Source organism: Pocillopora damicornis, chromosome 12 (genome assembly GCF_964200805.1).
Source record: "Pocillopora damicornis chromosome 12, jaPocDami1.2, whole genome shotgun sequence".
Classification (NCBI taxonomy): Eukaryota; Metazoa; Cnidaria; class Anthozoa; order Scleractinia; family Pocilloporidae; genus Pocillopora; species Pocillopora damicornis.
Window position 1 is genome coordinate 3,846,128 of NC_142681.1, and position 24,121 is coordinate 3,870,248.

Consider the following 24,121-nt stretch of genomic DNA (forward strand, 5'->3'; position numbering starts at 1 on the left):
ACACTTTTGCTAATGAAGTAAACAGGAGGGATATTGTGTATATTGGTCTTCCTTTAAAACCTTTTCCCTTCTCGGCTATTTTGTTAACTACCAAGGCAAGTGTTGAAGGTTAAACTGATCTGATTTTTTTGAAAGAGGAGAGGGCATTTATCATGAAATTGTCCTAAACTATTAACTAAAAAACGAGTTTCAAAGTGGTTACAAAAACAAAGAGAATGCCAAAGTGAATTTGAAAAAACCAAGGGTAATCATTCGGTGCAAGAGATTATTTTCTTGTTCGATTGTCAAAGAAAATCCAGTTTTACTATGTTCCTTTCTGTGATTGGCCAAGAAACTGGGGTTACCTCCTCAACCAGTCAGGTGGAAAAGAAATCGAGTTGCTTATATTTTCCAATGACTCAGTCTTCTTGTTTCTTCAAGTTAATGCTCTCTTCTGGTGTTTTTTACTAACTAACGTAACAAAAATGCAGGAAATATGATCATATTAACTTAATATATTTAAATATCCTGGAATGAACGGACTATGCTGATTCTTTTTTTGTGTCTGAGATCAAACTAATTCATGAAAAGTTTTTCTTACTTTCCTTAAATGTCTTACTCTTTTTCTGTAGTTTCCACGATCTTTTGCAAGAAGCTTTCCTTTGCTGTAAAATTTAGATGTTGAAAGAGTAAGACCGCAGATTCCGTACCCACCTCTCCCTACCCCGTAACTTTTGCGCATCTCTTGGTTTAATAAGAGAGAATATGGACATGGTAAAGTAGCAGGGTGGTAAAGGGTCTTTACGTGACACGTAAAAAGCCCCAAAATAAACACGACGTGCAAATTTTACAGCAGGGCAAGTTAAAGTGAGATTTAAAGTCATTCCTTTTAAATTCGTGACGACTGTGACGGTAAAGAAACAAAGGCAACAAACCAAAGGTTCTCCAAAATAATGACTTTCATAAGATAAATTTTTAATGTTTGGGTTATTATCACAATAATGTTTTACAAGAAAAAAGCTATCATAACAGAATTGTACCTCTTTTCAGTAGCACATTTGAAAACTGATCAAAAGGTGATTTAGCAAAAGACTGAAGAAAAAAAGTGACAAAAATGTTCTTATACAGTCACAAATAGCCTTTATTGTGACAAGTTGTTGCCCAAAGATAGTTTATATGAAACAAAAACAACTATATGTTTTTCCTTGTAGTCCCTAACTAATATCTTGGAAGCATGGATTAACTTCCCCTTGGAGCATGAAGTTTTTTTAGGCTTCTTTTTCAGTTAACCTGTGAAGATTTCTTCCTCACATTTATATTGTTGTTAAATAGCAGTTAGGTTACCTTTTGGAGCTTATTAACTGTCAAAGTAGAATTGGGAAACAAAGTATCTCCTTAAGAAACTTAACTCCTTCTCTAGCAACACTCTTGGCATGAAGTCTTAAATTCAGATTTTAAATGTTGTATAGATGGAAATATGAAGAAGAAAAAAGATACATTGTAAACATACGATGCTTCTTCTCTTAGCTTTCTGGAGGGTATTCTGTGGAGAACAATATTAAAAAAAAAAACATTGATGTATTTTGATACCTCCCATTTAATGTTTAATCAAGGTAAACTTGCATCTCTTAACCAAATTAAGTAAACATCTTTATCCAAGCTTTTCCTGAACAAAGGATTAATTGTAGAATTATTATTTCTTACCTTTAATTTTCTTCTGTTTATTTTGCCCAACCAACCAACCCACTTTCACAAAAGGGAAAGCTGTGGAGCACAAACACAGTTGGTAGTAATGGCCTAAATGAAAAAGAGAAAATCTCATCCCAAGAATGATAACATTGGATAGCCCCACACCCTAGTTAGCCCAAAGAACACTGTTGTAAAGGGGTTTACCACTGACTATGAAGCATGAAAAAAAGAAAAAAGTTTTCTAACTTTCTCTTTCCTTCCTAAAAAAAGAAGAAAAAAGAAAAGAGTCTTTGGAGTAATTAGTGTATTATTGTTTTGACTCCTCTATGTTTCCAGTGTCCATCACCTTTTATTCTTTAATCTGATACTTTAAAGAGACATCTTACCTCATTGTGATCAATAAGAGGACATTCAAACTCTTCAACAACTACTTTATCATCTCATGAAAAAAGAGGTTCATAGATGAAAAATGGTCCACCAATCTAGTTAAAAAAAATTGACTTAAAGGTTATTAATCACAGAACAAATTTACCTAACCATGACCTAAAAGTTCACTTAAATTCAATCTGCATCACAGTCAACAAAATATTGCAGATCTGTTGTTTAAAAACATCATGGAAGCCTCTTTTGACTATGTACAATAACATATCATTACCCTAACCCTTAGCAAATGTCACCCTTGTGCTGAGTGATAAGTACAACCCATACTTATCCCAGTTTCTGCCTAAGTTGACTTAGAATATTGATTATCCTCCTGAATGGGATATTGGGACATAACAGGTTACCACAAGAGGTTTTTATCATTTCCCAGATAATTTTAGGTACCCAATTTGTACTGCCCTTGTAGAAACACTGTGAGATTTTGGTGTCTTTTTTTTCCAACATGATTAGAGAAATAAATGTCCAGCAGCTTTGCTATTTGGACAGTTAACAATATCCCCTTGCAAACTGAATTCCCAGTTTTCTGGGAATTCCTAGGAATTCCTAGGAATTCTCAAAAATTCCCAACTATGCAAATTAACTCTGATTTAAAAAGCTTGGAATTACTGGGAATTTCTGGGAAAGGAAGACTCCAGTTTTGTGAGGACTTGGAATTCCTAGGAATTCTCAGCTATACAAACTACCTATAATCTAAGAAGGGTGGAATTCTTGGGAATTTCTGGGAATTGAATTTGAGGCAATTTAAATACCCTGAGGTCTACATAAATTCTAAGAGATTCTCAATACTTGAATGTGAAGGTTTTAAGAAAAGGAGTAATTTCAGAGGCTTAAAACTTTGGCTCAATAAAAGGTATGCTACACAAAACTTACCAAGAGATATACATACATGTATATGTTTATAACTTAAAGATCATAAAATTTATTATTCAAACTAAGTTTTAGTAAAACTCTACATTAATATGGATTTTCTCATGAACCAGCAGTCAATTATGTTAAATGGAAATTGCCATTTAATCCAATGTACTCATATAACAGATTTGCTTTCTAACCTCAAAGGACTGTTGGATTCCATGATCATAAAATATTTTTATTGTGATGCAAATTAATGTCTCATGTTCACTGGTGTGCCAAAAATCATCACATATTCATTAGCTGTTCCTTGATACACAACTTCCACAATAATTAACAATAATTACATTGTTATCTACACTTAAAGAACTTTGTTAGTTATGAACATAAGTTACTTCCTAACCTACATTACTGGTTGCCTTTGTTAGAAAACCTTGGAACAGTCAAGCTCAGTTGCCTCAAACACTGTCTGAGACTTTTTGTTGAAATTATATTTAGTAGAAATTTCATGCCTTAGACAAACAAATTCAACACCTAGTTAATCTTTCTTTTTTCATGATTGTTGTTGCTGTTTTTTTTTTCAGTTTTTTGCTCTGTTTTCGTGACTAATTGCTGTAATTTGTTTTGCTGTTTTTATTCTTACAAAACATTTTTGTAAGAGTTCCAATACTTGTGGATCATCCACACACTTTGCAAACATTTGGCATGCAGACAGGACAGAGGTAGTCAATGTTCCCTTTGAGAAAAAACACCTTTTAAATGACGTCTTCAATTACCTTTATTTGAAACTCTGATCTGAAAATATTTGTCAACAAGACTTGCCAGTAATGAGAAGTACAAACCAAGTTTCCTTTCATAACTTAATTTCTTAAATGTTCCAATCACTGGATCTCCCAAAAAATATTACATCTTTTTATTTTTGGCGCTTGCTACGGTCAAGCTTTGTAGATTTAGGTACTGGTACACTGGGATCATCTATGTATCTCTTATACTTCCTAATGTGGTATCCTTCTTTTATAAATATGAGGGTAAAAGACGATTTGTAGTCGCATTCAAAACTGTGATTGGCTTGTGTTATTTCTCACCTTTGCCATGAACACAACTCAAGTGAGTTTCGAGTCTTTGTTTCCTCGACAACCTTCGGCCACAAATCGTGCATTTGTAGTACGATCGATTCTAGTGGATTATTTCTACATAGAGTGAGCTCACATCATTATTAAAATCACCAAGGTATCCATCGTCTAGAAGCAGAAGACCGGTCAGAGAAGTCAGAATAAAGTTGCGCGCTTCTCTTAACACTGCAATCGGCAAGCCAGCGGATTCACTTTGCTAGCCAATGAAAAGTCCTAAAAGATCCACGTGATCATGCCCGTGATCGGAAACAAAGAAGACTCCATTTGGCGCTCATCTTTGAATGTACTTTTCATCGGTTGATCGCTTTTCTCAACTGTTTTGCTTAATATAACATTTCTAAAGATAGCTTTTATTGTGGTTCAATGGGAAAACGAGAACAGCGTGAGTGTTGTAAAAGAAAGTCGTTGGCGCCGTGGAGTTAAAAGAAGGGATAACAGTTGACATACTGACTGGTACAAACAAGGGTCGAGTGGCCATCTGTAAAGCTACGATTTTGAAAGTTTGTGGTGAGTAAAAATTGCGATATTGGTTACGTGATCAAAATCTTATAAAAGAATAGATGTAACGGGTTGAATAAAGCTTACATAACGCTCGGCGCAACTGAAACTAGAATAATTCTGAGAATCGAATAGGTCACTTGCATGCCGCAGTTTCTTAAGCTTATGCTTTACAATGAAATAAATCTATCAGTAAGGTTTCAAGAATCCTTTAGTCACATTTGGGAACATTCAAGATTCATAATAGGAACTGTTATAAAACAAACCTTATTACATAAAGAAGCCCTCCTTGGTAAAAACAAAATAATGTATTCAACCCTTTTTTAGTAAAATCTATGGGAGAGATGTACTAACTCCAATATAAAAGTCACTCAATATAGCCGAGATTTCTCAATTTGAGAATCCAATGAATGCCCTTTTCCTTATAGCCATCTTAAAGGCCTGGTCTGAGCTTTAAATATATATATTTATATATATATTATTTTTTTTCAAATTCAGATGTCATGGAATCCAGATACAAAATGGTCAAGCTTCTTGTAGACAACCACATTCAAGGCCAACTCATTGTGAGCCCAGGGAAAAAAATACAAACAGCAGCTAAGTTTGCAGTTTAGGATAACTTCATTCTAATTTATTGTTACAGTTACAACAAGAAAATCAATTTTATTTATCTGTAATTAACCCCTTCACTCCCAAGAGTGCTTGGTTTTCAAATATAATTCAAGATATTTTATGGAAAAGAATCAACAGATTTTATTCACAATTTGTGTCCAACCAAATTTAATGATTGATTAGGACTATTTTATATGAATAGCTGTAATTGAGGATTAATCCGTATGAAGTTTTCAAGAAAAGAAAAATAAATCAAATTCCATCCTAATATTACCACATGTTGATGTTAATAATTAATCAAAAATATTTTACATGCAAGCCTTAATTAAGCTTGTAAATAAATCTCATTGAATACTTGAATTTTAGCTGGGTTTTTTTAATTTAAAGTATTTATTTCATATCATTAGTCTCAAATTTTTGCTTAAAATTCCCAGTAATTCTTAAACATTCCTAAAAATTCTTAAAATTCCCAGAAATTCCTAGGAATTTTTTAGATTTACAGCTTTTTAGGGAAAGTCATTGGTTCTCTGAGTTGGAATTCCTAGGAATTCCAAGTCCTGTTGGCTATAAACTTGGAATTTCTGGGTTTTTATGGGAATTTCTAGGAATTTCTAGGTTTTTAGAACCAGAGTTGTTATGGTTGGGAATTCCTATGAATTCCTATGAATTCCCAGTCAGAATTTACCGTGAAAATTCACACCTTTATTCCTAGGAATTCCTACAAATTCCAAAATCCATTTCATAAGGGTCACCAGACATAGCTACCTTTAACAACTCTCCCAACAACAGAAAAAAGGCAAACTGGTATCTAGCTGTAGGACATGAAGATAGTTTTCCAATTCCATAACAAACGATATCAAAAACAGGTTATCCTGGGATGAAGATAGTTTTTCTAATTCCAAAACAAACAATATCAGCAACAGGTTCTCCTGGGATGAAGATAGTTTTTCTAATTCCAAAACAAACAATATCAGTAACAGGTTCTCCTGGGATGAAGATAGTTTTTCTAATTCCAAAACAAACAATATCAGTAACAGGTTCTCCTGGGATGAAGATAGTTTTTCTAATTCCCAAACAAACAATATCAGTAACAGGTTCTTCTGGGATGATTTTAAATTTGTTATCTGGTCTAACAGCAGACTCAGCTGGACAACAGGACTTCTACATATGATGACCATCGCAAATTAGTTCTGAAGAGAAAAAAATTGAGGCCTTGTTAGGAAAGGATCCCTTTTTATACCATTTCTTTGTACCTCATCTGAGAAATGATCCTTCTATTGACCAACTAATTAATGAATAATGAATCCCAACAAGCAGCATGGTCGAGCAGAGAGCACACTGGACTCTCAATGCAGGGTTTCAGTTCTGCTTTGACATAACAAAAACCAATGGGTAGCCAGCAATTGTGCCATCTTTACAGAGCCATCCTTTTTTTTCATGGTCAGGTTAGTCATCCTTGATGTAATATTCAATTTTTAGGGTATGGATAAATGTCAGATAAATGAACAATAGTCTCTTCATGTTTGTCCACGGTTTAAAAACTGGTTCTCAGATGGATAAGTGAGGCAGAAGGGGGTGGGGGTGGGGAAGGGCTAAGGAGAGCTGACAAAAGTTGACATATAATGCACTAATTATTGTATTTTACCTTGAACATTTAAAAGAAATTCACTCCCAGAAATTTCTTCCCTAATTAATAACACACAGATTCAGTAGATTAAACATGTAGAACCTTCATCTTCAGTACATAGTCAAGGCAAAATACAAAACTTTCATAAAAAGTTAACCTTTGCTTACTTTCATTTCTCGATTTTCGTCTTTAACTCATTTACATTGCACTTTTCTGAATCATAGGAGGTTGAAATTTTCCGAGATTTCACTTAAGATCCATTTCATCAATTTTATTCCTGTGCTTGCGACTTTTACTTTTCTTTACGACTTAAAATCCATCTTTGTCTGCCATTTTGGTTGAGTTCGTTGTTCGCAGGGTCCACTCACCCACTTATTAAAATCCCTTAGGGGTGGGGTGAGGTGAAAGCCATCGCTTTTGTTCTTGTTAAGCGATCCATGTATCTCTTTATCCAAATGAACATCCCAGTAGTGAGAAGTCTCCTAAAAATGTAACACATTTGCAGACAAGCTTGTAAAGCACAGGTGAGGGCTTAGAAACTAGGTTAATTAATACCATCAAAACAAACTGGTAAATTCAACATTTGCTTTGCAGCTGTAAAAGTTTGGAATCACCTTGACGAAAGCATTAAACACCTCCCCCTTAAAACATTTAAAAACAAAGTCATATTAAACATCTGACAGTCTTACTGTTCATGAGTTTTCAACTGGTCTCTTCTTATTATTTTTCCTTTTTCTATATCTTATTTTTATTTATTTTTCTTTGACCAATAATTTGCTTTGCTCAAGCGTTAGTGCTATATTTAAACATTTACTTTGCTAGTTGAATATGGTAAACCTAAACCATCAGGGGTGAGGCAAGGTAGAGGTCTTGCCCTTTACAACAACCTTTCACCATTAATATAGGGAGCAGGAAACCATCCTCTTTCCAGCATGCAAAATGTTCTTTTAGAGGCATCAAAGTGTGTTTTTGCTCACGTGGAAGGCAGCTTGTAACAAAGGAAAGTGTCAATGCAAGGAAAGAGTACAAAAGCCGAAGGATTGACTTTGTACATCAAAATGTTCACCATTTTACTGTTTTCATACACCAATATGGCTGACTCGACATCATTTGAAACCCCCTTTAAAACTCCAGCTTTAGCTTTCAATCAATAGTTAAAATGAAGCAATAAAAATTTGCTAATGATAAGTCAATGTTCATTTCATTCCCTCATTACCAATTCACTACTATTTATACTGAGCAAATGTTCCACAAGGTTTGGAACTGAATGAAAACAAGAATCAAATTGGGAAAAAGGAACACAAAGTTCACTTTAACTAAGATTTATTTCAAAATAAAATTTTCCTGTTAACTACATGACATACAATTAACAATTTCTTTAAATTGTAACAATCATATTGGGGCGTTTGGAAAAGCTGGCTAAAAATGAACAAAAAATTAACACAATTAGGTGAAATAGAACATCAAACGCAAAATTAAAAAAAAAAAAAACCGATTAATTTAAAAACATCCCTTGTTGCAAACAAAACAACATTGATATCAGTGTTCATCCACAGTAAATATTGCCTAAACTCTGTGTTGTAAAAAAACTAGCTAAGATAAATCAACGTGATTTTGCTATCTATAAAGAAATAGAACATTAACTTCAAACATGAATGACCTGGTCTGGCCCAAGCAAAAGAACTAAGAGGCTATTTATGAAAGTATATTCACAAATTTATATCAATCATATCCAATAAGAGAATGAGTTTCAACTGGTAGATCTCTTACAATTTTATCAATTAAACTTCCCCATGCCTTTATGAGTGGTGCTATATCATTTTCACAGTCGTGAAAGCATTTTGATATTCCAACTGATGCTTGTACTTGTGGTACTCTAGTTGTTAAAAGTTTCTTGAAATAATAAATAACTTACTTTCAAAGTGAAAAACTCTTTCAAGGAGACAGCCTTACTTGTGGACAAACTTTCCTTAAAAGTACATCAGAGTTCAACTAACTGAACTCCCTGATTGTTGCAACAACAACCATTGAAACAAGTAAATTCAACTTCATTGTAAAAACTGTATCTAAATTTTACCATAGATTCAAGTAATTTTAAGCAAGTATCATTTTAGCACTGTCTCCTAAGTAGAGTGACCCACTCTCTCAATTTATGTAACATGTAAAAATAATCCTGAGCAGGTAAACAATCTTTCAGTTATTTAATGAATTAATTTCCTTGTATTCTGTATACTTTTTGATTGATCTCTTCACCAGATCTTTAGGATATTTCTTGGAATTCAGAGCTATTTTAGCCACCACCTCCTTGGGAAGATAAACATTGTATTTTTCTGCAAGTCTTACCAGGTAAATAAGTACATCACTGAGTTCTTGGGCAAGATAATGCTTCTCTTTGGGAGACCAATCTAGAAAAGCAACCACAAACAATTTGCTAAGATGTGGATCAAAATCCACCCAGTAGGATGAACTGTTGTGACCATTTGCTTTAATTCTTTTCAATTTGCTTGCTACCTGTTTTTAACACAAGAACTACTCATGAGATACATTCTAAATCTTTAAATCTTTTATTGAAATCTTAGCTTTGAATTTTTCTGATGTTAGTTCATTTACAGGTCATTCCCCACTTTCCATTATGTTTCTCTGATCATTTTCTGGGGTCATTGTTCACTTCTACTCCAAGGACTACAGAGGCACTAGAAGAGTTGAGTATTTTGCCCAAAAACTCTACATAATGAGTGGCCCTGTGCACTTGTTCTGACCTCTCCATCTTGTATTTAAGTGCACCAACAAATAGGCCATATTCCTTATAAAGAGAAGTGTTGGCCTATCTTACAGTTAGTATCCTTGATTCCAGTGTGAGAGGGCCAAGGTCAAGACCCAGCTAGGTTATTGTGTTGTGCTCTTACTCCCCCATACCTCCACCAAGGAGTCTAAACAGGTACAGCTGAACAGTCAGAGAAGCCTCATAAATGCAGGGAGGAAGAGGCAGAGGATGTTATTTTCAATGGACTAGCACTCCATCCAGGGGAGTCTGTAGCAGTATTCCCAGTGGTTCCATGCAAGGTAGAATGAATAAGCTCAGGTTCTTTGTCAGCTACCTGGCTCTATGCTGATAATCTATAACAAGAGAAAGGAATATCATTTTGTTGCTTTCAGTTATTTTAGTGTAGAGATGTTCATGAAAAGAAAGTAGGGACACTTCTTACACTCACCTTGGAGTCCTTCCTTTACTTCACCTTTCCATTGGCTATAAATATGAAAAAGGAAGAAGTGACAAATGATTACACCTAGGTACTTGATTAGTTTAAACTATCAATGTTTGTTGTACAACAGGACAACCATCTTTAAATCAGTAATACTTTACTTTCAATAATTCTGCTACTTCTCCAACTTCCCCAACCTACAACAAAAGTAGGGATATAAACTTGAAAAATAAGTTTAGGCCTTGCATGAACATTTTCAACAACTAAGTGCATAACTATAGAAGATCTGTAACTAGAATTCATGATAAATGAAAACAACATAAATATATTTTTCTCCAATTTAGGAAAGACTTGCACTTGGAAAACACATGGGATAGAGAAGACAACCTTGGGGATGAACTTGGAATATATCAGCACCATATATAGGAGTAGGAGCTACTTAAATATTGAAGTGGGGAGCCTACCTTTGGGTAGCACCCAAACTCAAATTACATTTTGTCATCCTTTCCACAAACTATTTCTAATAACAGAACCAAACAGAGGAGAGAATGTCACAAAGAGCATGTACAGAAGAAAAAATTCAAATGTGGTAAATCCTCCCCTTACACATTAAGTAGCTGAATTTTTTAACAACAGTGACCTTGATGATCCTCAGTTTGCAAGAGAAAGAAAAAGGTGTGGTTTTCTCGGAAACTAAAGCACAAAAACGGTGTATGAAGTTGAGTGTTCAGATAGTTCAATTTCCAAAACAAGTTAATCAGTAATTAATTAGCAAGTTCTCATACTATTGCAAGCACAAGGTTTCTGGGCTGGTGAAATTAAACCCAGTCTCTTTCTTTGGCAAACGGCGACTGCATCTGTCTACTGAAAGAAAAGAAGGTCCAAAAAATTGAAACCTGAAATGACAGATATATTCGTATCAGTCAGCATTCATGTGATAAAAAAATCGAAGAGGAGAAGCTCATCATAAGCAAAGACATAATATAAGTAACTCAAAGTTGTAGAGTTAGCTTAAGTTACTGACAGTAATCTGGGTACTATGTACCCTAATCTTGGTGACCTGCAACGGGTAAAAGAGTGTCATGATTGTACTCTGGCCATTTGTCCAGAAAAGCGCGGACTTGAGCATGTGGATGAAGCAACTAATTTCAATAATACGAGTTGTCTCATTCCCTTGGTGACCTTCAGCGTGCTAAAGAATGTTAAAACGGTGCATTGGTGGGTCGTCTGAAAAAGCTCGGACCTGATCATGTTGATGTAGCAACAACCTACAATGAGTTAGGTCTTGTATATCGCGACCTGGGTAATTTGCAGGAAGCGGCGGAGCCGTCATGATCGTGCTATCACCATTCTAACGGAACAACTCGGACAGGAGAATGTTTAATTGACAACTACCTATCATAACCTGGGTTGTACTCACCAAGCGATCGGTGACCTTGAACAAGCAAAGAGTGCAATGAACAGGCACTCGACATTCGTCTCAAAAGAGAGAGTCCTCCGCAAGTTGATGTCGCAACTATCTACAACAAACCGGGTGATTTTCGTCATGACATGGGTGGACTGCAACAAGCACAGGACTGTTACGATAAGGCTTTGCACATTCTTTCACTCGTGTCTTTTCACCTCTTCGCTTTTGTCTCGCACTGACTCTAGTTGTTTCAACGTTTTTCTCGAAGAATGTTCGACATCGTCACGCAACAGAACTTTGCGTGTCCACAGGAAATCGCGTGAGCCTTTAAATTCTTTTTTTGATGCCACGCATACTTGGATCACGCATACTTTGTTTTAAATGTTGTGGTTCACTTTGAAAACGAGCTTTCACAAGCTTTTGATAAGTTTTAATTATAAACAATTCAACGCACATTTAGAATAGGCTTTCAATGAATGAGTTGCCAGTAATTGGACCTTGCGTTTGCCCAAAAATTTCTTGGATCGAAACGGGGCAAACATTGCAAGCTGCGAAAGGTTGTTCGACGTCTAAAAAAACAATTTTAGAGAGAGATCAATGCTTTTTCGCTGCGGTTTTACTATAAATGGATAAAGATAATGTTAATTCGAGGGAATTGTAAGTTTTTGTTTCTATTTCCATGGAATATGTTACACGAAATATACCGATATGTTACACGAAATATACACGAAATAAACCGACGAACGTCTCTTGCGTTAGGTTTATTGTGAAATCGGCATCGTGTAATGGTCGCGACATTTCACAAAATTAGCCATAAATCGTTACGAAATGACTCATTCATGTCTTTGCAGTTATAATATGTACGTACAGCCTATTTTCATACTTATTAACGTTTCAAATAAACAAATTACTACATCTGAAAATATATCTCCACAAAGGAGAGAAGTCGTTGTCAACTGCGACGGAAATTGTATTACCGAGCTGTTGCTCTTCGGAAAGATGAAATGAGCGGTGAAAAACATGAGGAAATCCCTAAGTCAAGTGATGCTTTGTTTGAGAATAATCCAAAGGTTTTTGAGCTGCCACTTTTCTCATCGACCTCTTGTCAGAAAAAGCAAGATCATTGGATGGTTAGTCACATATTACGCCGTTATACATATTTCCAAATGCTCAAGCACACCATTTCAACCTCCTGCTGTCTCGAGGTAGCTGTGGTGGCGCTCTTTTTATTACCAAACCAAGAAAAATGCTAGAAGTAGACCTAACACACGTCAGAAGGGCTGAAAGGTTTATTGATTTATTTCTTGGCTTCGAGACATTTCGAGACAATTTAGCGAAGCCAGGTACACGGTAAACTTTGCGCATAATCGGTTTTTCTTACCACGTATTTCAAGGTTGTCTCGACAAAAAGTTACACTTCCCTTGTATCAACATTGCCCAAATCCATTTCTGATAAAAGAGCGTCGAAAAAGCGATAATCTTTCTCCAAAATCGTTTTTTGGACATGTAAGCAACCTTTCGCCATACATTTCTTTTTAGCGAGTTGCAATGTTTGCCCTGTGGCGATCCCAGAGATCTTCGCGCAAACACAACGATCTGATTACTGGCAGCTCATTCATAATCATACGTCATATGACTTGAGAGTCTTTCGCTTTCGATTGCGACTGTGGATGACTAGAGAAAGGAACATTTCTTCTTTACTGTAGTGAAAGTATTACGACTTTGCTGTACATCTCTGGAATATTTCGACAAGTAAGTACGATAAGTATCATTGATTCACGTTGTTTTGCTGAAATAACATTCATATCTCTCTTATTCTATTTACAAAATATGACGCCATCGACATTGCTGATCCTAGCATTATGCAGGACGCGTGTCATATGAACTTCGTCATAGACCTCACTATAAACGTTGCATGATGCTTAATAATTGATGTTCTGTTACTCAGTACTCTTGTAACCTCGGTTTACAGCATGTTTCTGCTATTATTCACTTCCACTGGAAGTCAAACTTAGATCTTAAATCTCGTACATTTCCCGAATGTGGAAGAAGAGTTCCGTTCACGAAACCAGATGAAGACCTCCCATAACACGCGACACCCACACTTTGCGCTTCTGTCACGCTCGCCTTAGAACTCATGGGGCTTGAGGTCACAGTGATATACACCGTATAAAATCTTAAGCTAAATGCTTTTCGGCTTGGACTAAAGATATTTCTATGAGTAACAGACTCGATAGTGGTCATGAGGAAAAAATTACATTTTTTTTTACCGCTGTTCGGCATGGCATGTAATTTATCTATGGCTGTGAATACAGATACGCCATCCATCGCGTTTCGATGATTTAACCTTTTTAGAGAAAGTGTTTTATTACTCACTGCGTATTTCATTGTCTCTAAATGGTGGCTTGTAGCAAAATGGGACAAATCTTTTTTTTTCACTCGTGAATTACAATAGCAGTAGAGAGCGAAAGCGAAGTTGTTACTTTCAGATCTTAGCATGACCCTTTTCACTGCCTTTTACGCGTGACGTATCACATCACGTGACCTGGATCGGAACGTTTTCGAAATGGCCATCGATTAAGCGTCAAAAAAAATTGTAGAAAATTTGGTTTTGCACAAAATATCGTTTATTTGCTCATTAAGGATTCTCTAACCTAAGAGGAATGTATTAGGAGAAAAAAAAGAGGAAAACTTTTCTGTCAGTTACCCTCTAGGCAAATTCCTTCTAAATTCCATCGATTGGCGTTGCCCTAAGTTTTTTTTTTGGCACAATTACCAGCAAATTTGCTTTAGCAGCTCTCATTGTTATGGAAATTCTATTAAGTATCAGTCTGGTTATGGTTTTTATGTATCCCGAGGGCATTGTGAGCCAATTTGCATTGCAGTTTCCTCCAGATTCGCGTTTCCTATATATTTCGATCACTGAGAGCGTAAAACCACATAGGCAAAGGTTTAGCTATAAGCCAAGGCGAGGAAAAGAGAAATTCAAAGAAGCTTTCTTCCCGCGGCTGTTGCCGTTCTTAGCTTCCTTAGTCATCGTTATATTGCGAATAGTTGTTGCCTGAATTCAGTCACGTTTGGTTATCAGATGTACTTCCTGTTTACGAGAGACTAGAGATTCAAAGATAGCTGATGGAAACCTACAATGCTGGTTTAAATTTTGAATTAAAGGTTTTGAGTCGTCATACTAAATTATACAACATTCGTCCGATTGAAATATTCTCGAACACGAAATCCATCCCGGGGTGGATTTGATTAACTTGTTTATTTCTTTACCAAAGATTTCCGATCGAGTCCGATTTCTATGTTTTTGGTTTTTATTCTCATTACTTATCTATCCTCGTCAAAGCGACGTAAAACCCTCCATATTCCATTACAAAAATAATAAAATCAACAATATATTCTTTATCTATTTATCTACTAATACCAAACGAGTGTTTATCTTTGAATTCAACCATGTCTGTGCATTTCCGCATGTCAAACCCGTGCCGTGCATTATCACTGAGTTATATGCGTTTAACTGCCCTAACACTTTTTGTGCTTGTCGCAACCACTAGGAAAGCGTACACGGAGCGCCAGAGGCAAGCTTGAACTTCTCCCCTTTAAGCTTTATGCCAGAACTGATACTCGCAAAGCTAGATGATAACAGTATGATATTAAAACTAGATAGTTTCTTGCGGGAAATTCAAAGGATTTTGATACATTGCATGCGAGACTTCAATGGACTTTTTAACTGAATTCAAATAAGAATTACGTTTTTGCGCTTAGTTGTCCTAGTTGTCATAACACCGCCCCCTCTATGGTATATTCACCGCGCAGCCACTGGGCATGACTGTTTGGCGCAAGCCCTATTTCTCCGGTGTCGGGTACCGGGTAGGCCTTCCCGAATAATTGATCGTCATAATTAAGCTTAATAAGCACTTTTTAAACACTTTTGTAACAAAAAAATTGCTGGCATGATCAAGCATTTTCCGCAATTTGATCTACAATCTTTGGTCGCCAGAGGCTTAATTTTGCTTGTTTTTGGTGTTTTAGTTTCTAGTACTTCTAAAGAGGTTTAGTAAACTTCAATTCTCCAAGCTATTTACATATATGCCGTCTCTCCATTATAGTTGTGACTTGGAAAAACGCCTAACCGGTCAGCGGTTACTTTGCATAGGTTGTACCCACTCCTTGCTAAAAATCAAATCAAGATGAAGGTCGCGAAACAGAAAATAAGTAAGCTTCTGAGAGCCTATAAGTTATAAGTTCGAAATTAAAAGTTCCGTTATTGCAACCATCTTCTGCTGAAGCAAAGAGGGTATTCTCGATACTTAAGTCGTCCTTTAACAAGCATCAGAGTGATATTTTTTTTTATCAAAGGTTCAAGGTGAACAAAGGGGAAGGGTGGGTGAGGCAGTTGTTAGCTGCATCTGATCTCCCCATAGTCAAGAAAATCAACCTGTCATACCTCAAGTACGAGTGAGACAATAACGTAAGCCCAAATCCTGCAAAATCTAGCAATTTGCCTGAGTCAAATGTGGTGACTCCGACAAGAGTTATACTGTATAACGAGTCAAGTGCGAGCTCAAGTCAAGTTTGAGTTAACTCAATTTTTTTCCCATTTTATAAAAATGTATTTTTCGATAGACAATATACTATTATCATAGCTTTTAAAAAAGATGAGCTAAACAAACCAAACAAAAATCGAAGCCGTGCATTTAGTAGGTCGTTTACCCGTGTCAAATTTGTCTGAATTCCCACATCATTAGTTGTTACCTCAGCGGTGTTACCATGTTACAGAATTGTCGTGCAGTTTAATTACAAAGGGTTTCAAAGGCTTTTATTGTCCATTAAGACATATTAGAACCCCAGTGACAACCACAACTGATGCTCACTACGAAAAAAAAATGGACTCGTGTTATTTTCAACGTCTTTTTTCATGCATACGACACAGAGTATATCATGCCTTAAATATTCCACAGATTCTGTGACGACGTCTTAACAACTTTAAAATGCTTCGAAAATCTTGAAAAGTGAAGCCAGTATTTCACTAGTAAAACAAGAAAAATAGGACAAGATCATTCTGGTGAAACAAAAGTCTTAGAGGGAAATTATACCTGTTCTCCATAATTTCGGCCTGGGAGAGAGAGAATCAGTTAATTCATAGTGCTGTTTTTCAATGGGATCCATGTGAATGCAACAAAATGGCGGTTGAGTGCAAGAAATGCTGAGATTCTTTTTCATACTTCGAGTCAGTTTAGACAGTTTGCCGTTGAAGTGGGACTTGTGACTTGTGCCTAAAGTGCGTGTAGTTAAAAGAGGTGGAATCAGTGAGGACAACTCGTAGATGCCTGGAAATTATTTTTACTTCTTTGATTGCAGCTATGAACCAGAGCGGGATCAACCCTCGCAAACGGCTGCGAAAAAGTTTTAAAAAAATATGTTCTTGTACCCCTGGTGAATCATTCGACACAGAAAATTAAAACGTCAAATCAAAAAAAGGGGAAAAGTCAAGTTGACTCGAACTTGACTCGTGATATGGTATAACTAGGTAGCTCCTATTGTTCGAGCTTAAGCCACGTGTAAGGAGTGAGCATCACTGCTATATGTTTAACCGTAACACAGACTCTCATTCTATAAAAGGCAAGAGTACTTATCTTATCTAGGTCAGTGTAAGGCAAAACAACTCAAAGGGCATCTGAGCAATTTTTCTCCTCAGAAACTTTTAAAATTAATTTTTCTTTTTCCAAAGGATAGTCACCGAACTGAAGAAATCGTTCGAAGTGAGTATGGCCTCTTCAATGAAATACAGTGAAGAGCAACTAAACTACTACAGGATTTGTTACGTTACCACTGACATCTTGACCGAGGGACTGCGAGAAATCTTCAAACAAGAATGGGAAAGTCGCTACAAGGCCACATTAGGAGAATGGAAAGACGATCCCAAGAATGGATCGGACTTCCGGAATGGCGAATCGCTACCGAATCGAAAGAAGCATGCTCGTCTTCTAACAACCATGACTAAAGGAAATAGAGCTGAGTGGGATTGTACCATGCTTTTTTACGCCATTCTTTTCTCCGATTGCATTCATAGTCTTAGTACAGTAGTTAAGTCAAATGTGGATAAACTCGGGCTGTTTCGGAACGAAGAGTTCGCACATATCGCACGAGGTCACCTCTCGGACGTAGAGTTTCAAAATGCCATTAGCAAAGTGGAAAATGCATTTTTAGCTCTCGGTCTTTCCACCATGGAAATTCAAGACGTAAAAACTCAAACATGTTTTCCCACAGAGGAGCTGGGACATGTCTTGAAGAAAGTGGACGACCTCAAGCAGGAAGTTCAGGAGAAAGACAAAAGTCTTCAAGAAAAAGAGAAAGCAATTCAGGAAAAAGGTAAGGAACTTCAGGAAAAAGAAGAACAAAGGAAGACCCTTGAAGAACAGTTAAACAGCGATGCGTCTTCATTTTGCATTCTTCCTCCAAAGCCTTTTCATGATGTCGCAAATCGAGATTCTGATGTATGTAAGATTATTGAGCAATTAAAAGCGCTAAAAAAGTCCACAGGATTAAGTTACTTGTTCATATCTGGAAATCCTGGAAGTGGTAAATCGCAGATGGCCTCACTCGTAGCTGAGCGTTTCTTTGACGAAGTCAAAGAAATTACATCTACTGCATCGTTCGTAATGACACTGAATGCTGAAAACTCTAAAACACTTTTGGAATCGTATGCCACTTTCGCTCGACATCTGAAGTGCCCAGAATACGCTGTTACCAACACATTTACCTCCAAAGATTTGAGTACTCATGAGAAGATCAGAAGTCTAAAGACATTGATCAGCACAAAAATCGAGCTGTATTCATCGTGGCTACTGATAGTTGATAACGTCACCAACATGTCTCATCTGGATGGTAATTTACCCGATCCAGGAAATGGGCAGTGTGCAAAGGGCCAGTTGTTGATAACAACACAGGACACCGCGTCTATCCCGCCGTCGGGCTCATTTATTCAACATATCTCAGTCAGCAAAGGTATGGAGCCTCATGAAGCTGGCTCTCTACTGGAAATGCTATCTGGTTTTACTGACCGCAAGATGGAAAAAGAAGTTGCTGAGGTATTAGACTACCAACCGCTTGCCCTGGCAAGTGCTGCCACCTATGTGAGAGAAATAAGAAAGAGCAAATTAACTCCAAATTTTGACTGGGATGACTTTCTAAAGAAATTGGACCAAGGGAAGAGAAAAACAACAGAAGAAATGCTCGCTGGAAGTAATCCAAGTTACAAAAACTCCATGACTGCAGCTACAACACTTGCTGTTAAGAAGACGATCGCAACGGATAAAGTTTTGGAGCACACTTTTCATTTTCTTTCTCTCTGTGCACCACACCCTTTGAGTCTAGAGATTGTTGTGAATTATCTTAAGAAAGTGAATGAAGAGCTTAAAGACCCTGAGATACTTGCTACGAGAATTTGCAAATGCTCTTTGCTGTTATTTGAAGAAGATGACAGTGGCGTCTACATTCGAGTGCATCAGATTGTTCATGACGCCATCAATACTGTTATGAAAACCTTGGCCGAAAACAAAGAGCTTGAAGCCATTGATGGGGCCATTCTGTCGTTCTGCCAAGTTATAGGTCATATCCTGGTTGAGGATGACTCGCATACTCTTATCAGAAGCCAGAACATTGTTCCTCACTTAGTCACATTGAGTGAGATAATCGATGGTCTATTTTCTAAAGAAGGTATATCCGGCGCTATCAAAGCCGGATCATCCACTCCCTTTGACTACCGAAACTATTTCGAAACTCTTGGTAAAACCTGCAAACAACACTGTGAATTCCGATCAGCACTAATCTACTTCAACACAATGTTGCGATTAACTCAATGGAACGATGTGTTTGGTGACAAAGAAGTTATAAACGCATACGGTTTCATAGGTACTGTGCACCATTCCCTTGGTGACCTGCAGCGGGCAAAAGAATTTTATAACCATGCACTGACCATTGGCATGAAAAAGCTCGGACCTGAACATGTCGATCTTACAGAAAGTTACAATAATCTGGGTTCTGTGCATTATGGTCTTGGTGACCTGCAGCAGTCAAAGGAATGTCATGATCGTGCACTGACCATTCGACTGAAAAAGCTCGAACCTGAGCATCTCGATGTGGCGACTAGTTACAAAGATCTGAGTTATGTGCATCATCGCCTTGGTGACCTGCAGCAGGCAAAGGAATGTGCAAACTGTGCAATTAACATTCGTCTGAAAAAGCTCAGACCTGAACATGTCGATGTGGCGGAGGGTTACAATGATCTGGGTATTGTGCACCATAATCTTGGGGACCTGCAGCAGGCAAAAGAATGTCATGATCGTGCACTGACCATTTATTTGAAAAAGCTTGGACCTGAACATGTCGATGTGGCATGTAGTTACAACAATCTTGGTACTTTGCATCATGATCTTGGTACTTTGCATCATGATCTTGGTGACCTGCAGCAGGCAAAAGAATGTCATGATCGTGCACTCACCATTCGTCTGAAAAAGCTCGGACCTGAACATGTCGATGTGGCAAATAGTTACAATAATCTGGGCGCTGTGCACCGTGGCCTTGGTGACCTGCAGCAGGCAAAAAAATTTCACGATCTTGCCCTGATCATTCGTCTGAAAAAGCTTGGACCTGAACATGTCGATGTGGCAAATGCTTACGATAATCTGGGTGTTATACATTATGATCTTGGTGACCTGCAGCAGGCAAAAGAATGTCATGATCGTGCACTGACCATTCATCTGAAAAAGCTCGGACCTGAACATGTCCGGTTGGCAAATAGTTACAATAATCTGGGCGCTGTGCACCGTGGCCTTGGTGACCTGCAGCAGGCAAAAAAATTTCACGATCGTGCACTGACCATTCTTCTGAAAAAGCTCGGACCTGAACATGTCGATGTGGCAAATAGTTACAATAATCTGGGCGTTGTGCATCATGATCTTGGTGACCTGCAGCAGGCAAAAGAATGTCACGATCGTGTACTGACCATTCGTCTGAAAAAGCTCGGACCTGAACATGTCCATGTGGCAAATAGTTACAATAATCTGGGCTTTGTGTATCATGATCTTGGTGACCTGCAGCAGGCAAAAGAATGTCACGATCGTGCATTTGCCATTCGTCTGAAGATACTCGGACCTAAACATGTCGATTTGGCAAATAGTTACAATAATCTTGGTACCTTGCATCATGATCTTGGTGACCAGTAGCAGGCGTCTACCATATATCACGCAGTCGGTTGTGTGATATTCTGAGTTAACTATGAATTTTGAATATAAACTCAAAAGTGCCGGACATGATATTTCTAGGTCATAATATCAATTTTTGGAAGAAAACTGGATTTGTTGGAGAATTAGATACTCCGGAAAATGGAAAATTCCCTAAGTGCCAAAGCTAAGAGAAAAGCAAAGGCTTTAAACTGTTTTACCTTATCCGTCTCGTCTATCATCTTATCTTTCGTTAGGAAAGATAAGATGATAGACGTAAACCCTTTACACCCTTACATCAGTATCCATATTCTCCTTACTCTTCTCCATACATCTCCTTTGGTACTGACAAGGAGATTTGTTTCATCAATCAAAGCTTCTTAGGTTGGTGACCATTTCCTTTTTTCTCGTGACCTCAATGAATGATTCAGCAGTGTTACTGTAAAGAGAAATTGGATGCTGGTCACTCTCAAGGTATAAAGGGTTAAAACGATGGTAGAAGTCTGCCTTTTCGTTATTCCACCTCGCATAAACATGACTTGAATGTACATGGGCTCGACTGTAAATAGCATGACGTAGGACTTCATCAATTATCAGTATCAGTGTCATTTGGTTGAAGTCCAAAACTTGTCAGTGATCTCTTCCGCCACACCCCTCTTGTCCGCTTCATCATTAATCTCAGTTTACTCAGGCGGGTTTTGTCGTCCGCGATTGCTTTGCCAAACCCACGTGCTAATGAATTAAAAAGGAGGGATGTTGTGTATATCAGTGTTCCTTGTCCCCTTCCCAGCTATTTTGTAATTTACCAAGGCAAGTGTTGAAGGTTAAGCTAATCCAGATTTTTTGTGGAAAAGAAGAGAGCATTTATCATGAAATTATTATAACTCATTTAGTAAAAAAAATCTATTTGAAAGTGGTTACAATAATGTAGGTAATGCCAAAGTGAATTTAAAAAAAACAAGAGTAATCATTCGGGGTAAGAGAATATTCTCTCATTCGATTGTCGAAGAACGTGTTAGTTGTGTGTATTAACTTTATATATATAAATATCCTGAATAGAATTAATGGATGCTGTGAAAAGTCTTTGAAATGAATGGACTGTGCTGATTCTCTTTTTGTATCTTAGATCAAACTATTTCATAAAAAGTTTTTCTGATGAAACTTTCCAGGTAACAAGAAATTAAAATTATTCTTTTTTCCCTCGAGAACTAATTGTTAGGGAATGATGACAGTTTATTTCACACTGGATAAAAAGCCAATTATTGTCGGAAAATTAATTAGTAGTAGTTATGCCAATGCAGCAAATGCAAGGGGAAACACAAAAACCTTTGTCATTTAATTGGAAACTTTTATGATCTCAGTAACCGTGATTTTATGACGATTGTGAAATCTTGTGACCCACCATGCAGCCTTTGAAATCTTCACACTTTCAGCTTAACTGAAATGGCATTGACATTCGCGGTCTTTTTTCATGACTAAAATTGATCAAGTCTGCTTAGAGAAAATTTAATATGCCCAGAGGATAGTTTAAACAAACCGGTGTTTTTACATCTTTGTTAAATGAGGCGGCAGGAAATAAATTTTGAGAGTGAAACAATTGTCTACAGGAAAACCGAGCCGACGACTTTGCGATATGTATTGAAAGTATTAGATCATTCGACTAATTAAAAAAATTTGTCGGCCTCCGCATGTTTCTTTTAATGATCTTCAGGTTTCGAATGTGTTATTTTTGCAACAAATATATTCCATTCCCTTTAAATGTCTTATACTTTTTCACTAGTTTCCATAATCTTTTGCAAGAAGTTTTCCCTCGCTGTAAAATTTAGATGCTTAAGGAGTAAGACCACAGATTCCGTACCCACCTCTCCCTACCCTGTTACTTGTGCTTGAGTCTTAGTTCGATAAGAGAAAATATGAACATGGTAAAGCCAGATGGTGATAAAGGGTCTACACGTGACGCGTAGAAAAGCCCAAAGTAAATACGTGACGTGCAAATTTTACAGCAGGGCAAGTTAAAGTGAGATTTGAAGTTATTCCTTTTAAAACGGCTGAAATGCTGTTTAAAGTACACTTGACGCGCGAATTCCGTTCCTCCTTCCCCCCCCCTCCCCCCCGTTTCAAAACACTGAAATGCTCAAAAGAGCTATTTTGCTGATTAAGAGACTCCAACGATGGTTTCTCAGACGCGACTGGAGAACGTAGAGCTTTGCTGAGACCGTGTACAGTATCGGCTGATAGAGGAAGTGTTTGAGATCTCTACCAACATTGAGCGACTGCGGGAAAAATTGGCTGACGTGGAAGAGTCCCTCAAAGAACGACCAGGAAACAACTGTCTTTGGAAGAAGATATTGAAGTGAAAGCAAATTGTTTTTATTGACAGAGATCAGTGTATGCATTTGCGCAAACAGATCATGTAAACCTTGTAAACCAAGATCTTGCGCACATCGATATGTGGTTCAAGGAAAACGAGATGGTGGCTAATCACGGAAAATCCAATTTCATGCTCTTAAGATCACGACCTGCCCTTAGAGCTGCAATTGACACTAACATTGACATTTATCGACAAGATCAAAGATTGAATGAAGTAGACTCCTATGAATATATAGGTGTATATGTAGATAGAAATCTATCTTGGGATTATCATATGAATATATCTGCCAGAGAGTATATCCAAAGCTAAGAATGCTAAATAGAATTTCTAGCTTTTAATCTCAGGATATTCTATTGTTAATTTATAAGCAAACCATTTTGCCCATCATGTATTATGGGTCGATGACGTGGTTAGATTGTTCTAAAACAGTATCTTTAAAGATTGAACGATTACAAAATCAGGCTATGCACTCAATATTGAATACCAATAGGAAAACTTGCTCACATGAAATGCGATGTAAGTTAGGTCTTCTTACTTTAGGAAATCGTAGGCAGTTTTTGCGTGCCATCTTGTCTTTTAAGATTGTACATAATATTAGTTGTCCTGATCAACGGGTAGATTATCTTATATGTAGATCTCGTATGCAGGATAGAAATTTACGTTATAGGACTTTATTGCATCTTCCCAAGATCAAAACGAAAAATGGCCAAACAACTTTTCAGTATTCTGCAGCAGCAGATTGGAATAGTTTTCCCAAATGCATTAGAGAAATAACCTCTTTGAAGAGGTTTATGGTTATTTTAGAGACTTAGATGTTAAATCGTATCGTTGTTCGCTAACTTAGTTTTATGGTTGATTTTTTTCCAGTAGTCGATATTTTATTTATAGAGATAGAATTTATAGAGTATTTTTTAGAGCCACATATGGGTTAATACCAGCTTTTACTCGTGTACTAGCTGATCCATTTTGTAGGATAAATAAAGTTCTTCTCATTATTATTATAAATCATGTACCTCATTGAAAGGGCTATTTTAGGAGATATGCTTCCACAACTCCATACAAACTACAGTGTAATACAAGGATT

At 37.1% G+C, this 24,121-nt stretch overlaps 1 protein-coding gene and 3 long non-coding RNA genes across 11 annotated transcripts; 2 read left to right on the forward strand and 2 right to left on the reverse strand.

Annotated features, from left to right (window-relative positions):
• Positions 1 to 932: 932 nt before the first annotated feature.
• On the reverse strand, positions 933 to 4,184 carry LOC149036127 (uncharacterized). Its single transcript, XR_016181872.1, has 3 exons — positions 4,044 to 4,184; positions 1,684 to 2,150; positions 933 to 1,522 (listed from the first exon to the last, which is right to left on the reverse strand). It is a non-coding gene; the product is annotated as an uncharacterized LOC149036127 (long non-coding RNA).
• A 3,950-nt stretch (positions 4,185 to 8,134) lies between these two features.
• LOC149036128 (uncharacterized) lies at positions 8,135 to 11,660 on the reverse strand. 8 transcript variants are annotated; one of them, XR_016181871.1, is made up of 7 exons: positions 11,452 to 11,582; positions 10,817 to 10,895; positions 10,496 to 10,551; positions 10,193 to 10,228; positions 10,041 to 10,075; positions 9,662 to 9,945; positions 8,135 to 9,233 (listed from the first exon to the last, which is right to left on the reverse strand). It is a non-coding gene; the product is annotated as an uncharacterized LOC149036128 (long non-coding RNA). The 8 variants fall into 8 exon arrangements; XR_016181869.1 differs by having other exon boundaries at positions 8,135 to 9,945; XR_016181870.1 differs by having other exon boundaries at positions 10,193 to 10,895; positions 11,452 to 11,660.
• LOC149036129 (uncharacterized) lies at positions 9,688 to 12,537 on the forward strand. Its single transcript, XR_016181873.1, has 2 exons — positions 9,688 to 9,891; positions 10,376 to 12,537. It is a non-coding gene; the product is annotated as an uncharacterized LOC149036129 (long non-coding RNA).
• Positions 12,538 to 12,927: 390 nt separating this feature from the next.
• Positions 12,928 to 21,725, forward strand: LOC149036130 (uncharacterized). Its single transcript, XM_089190117.1, has 2 exons — positions 12,928 to 13,191; positions 17,174 to 21,725. Exon 2 carries the CDS (start codon positions 17,211 to 17,213, stop codon positions 20,667 to 20,669), a length of 3,459 nt encoding a protein of 1,152 aa, XP_089046243.1. The 5' UTR covers positions 12,928 to 13,191; positions 17,174 to 17,210; the 3' UTR covers positions 20,670 to 21,725.
• The last annotated feature ends 2,396 nt before the right edge of the window (positions 21,726 to 24,121 follow it).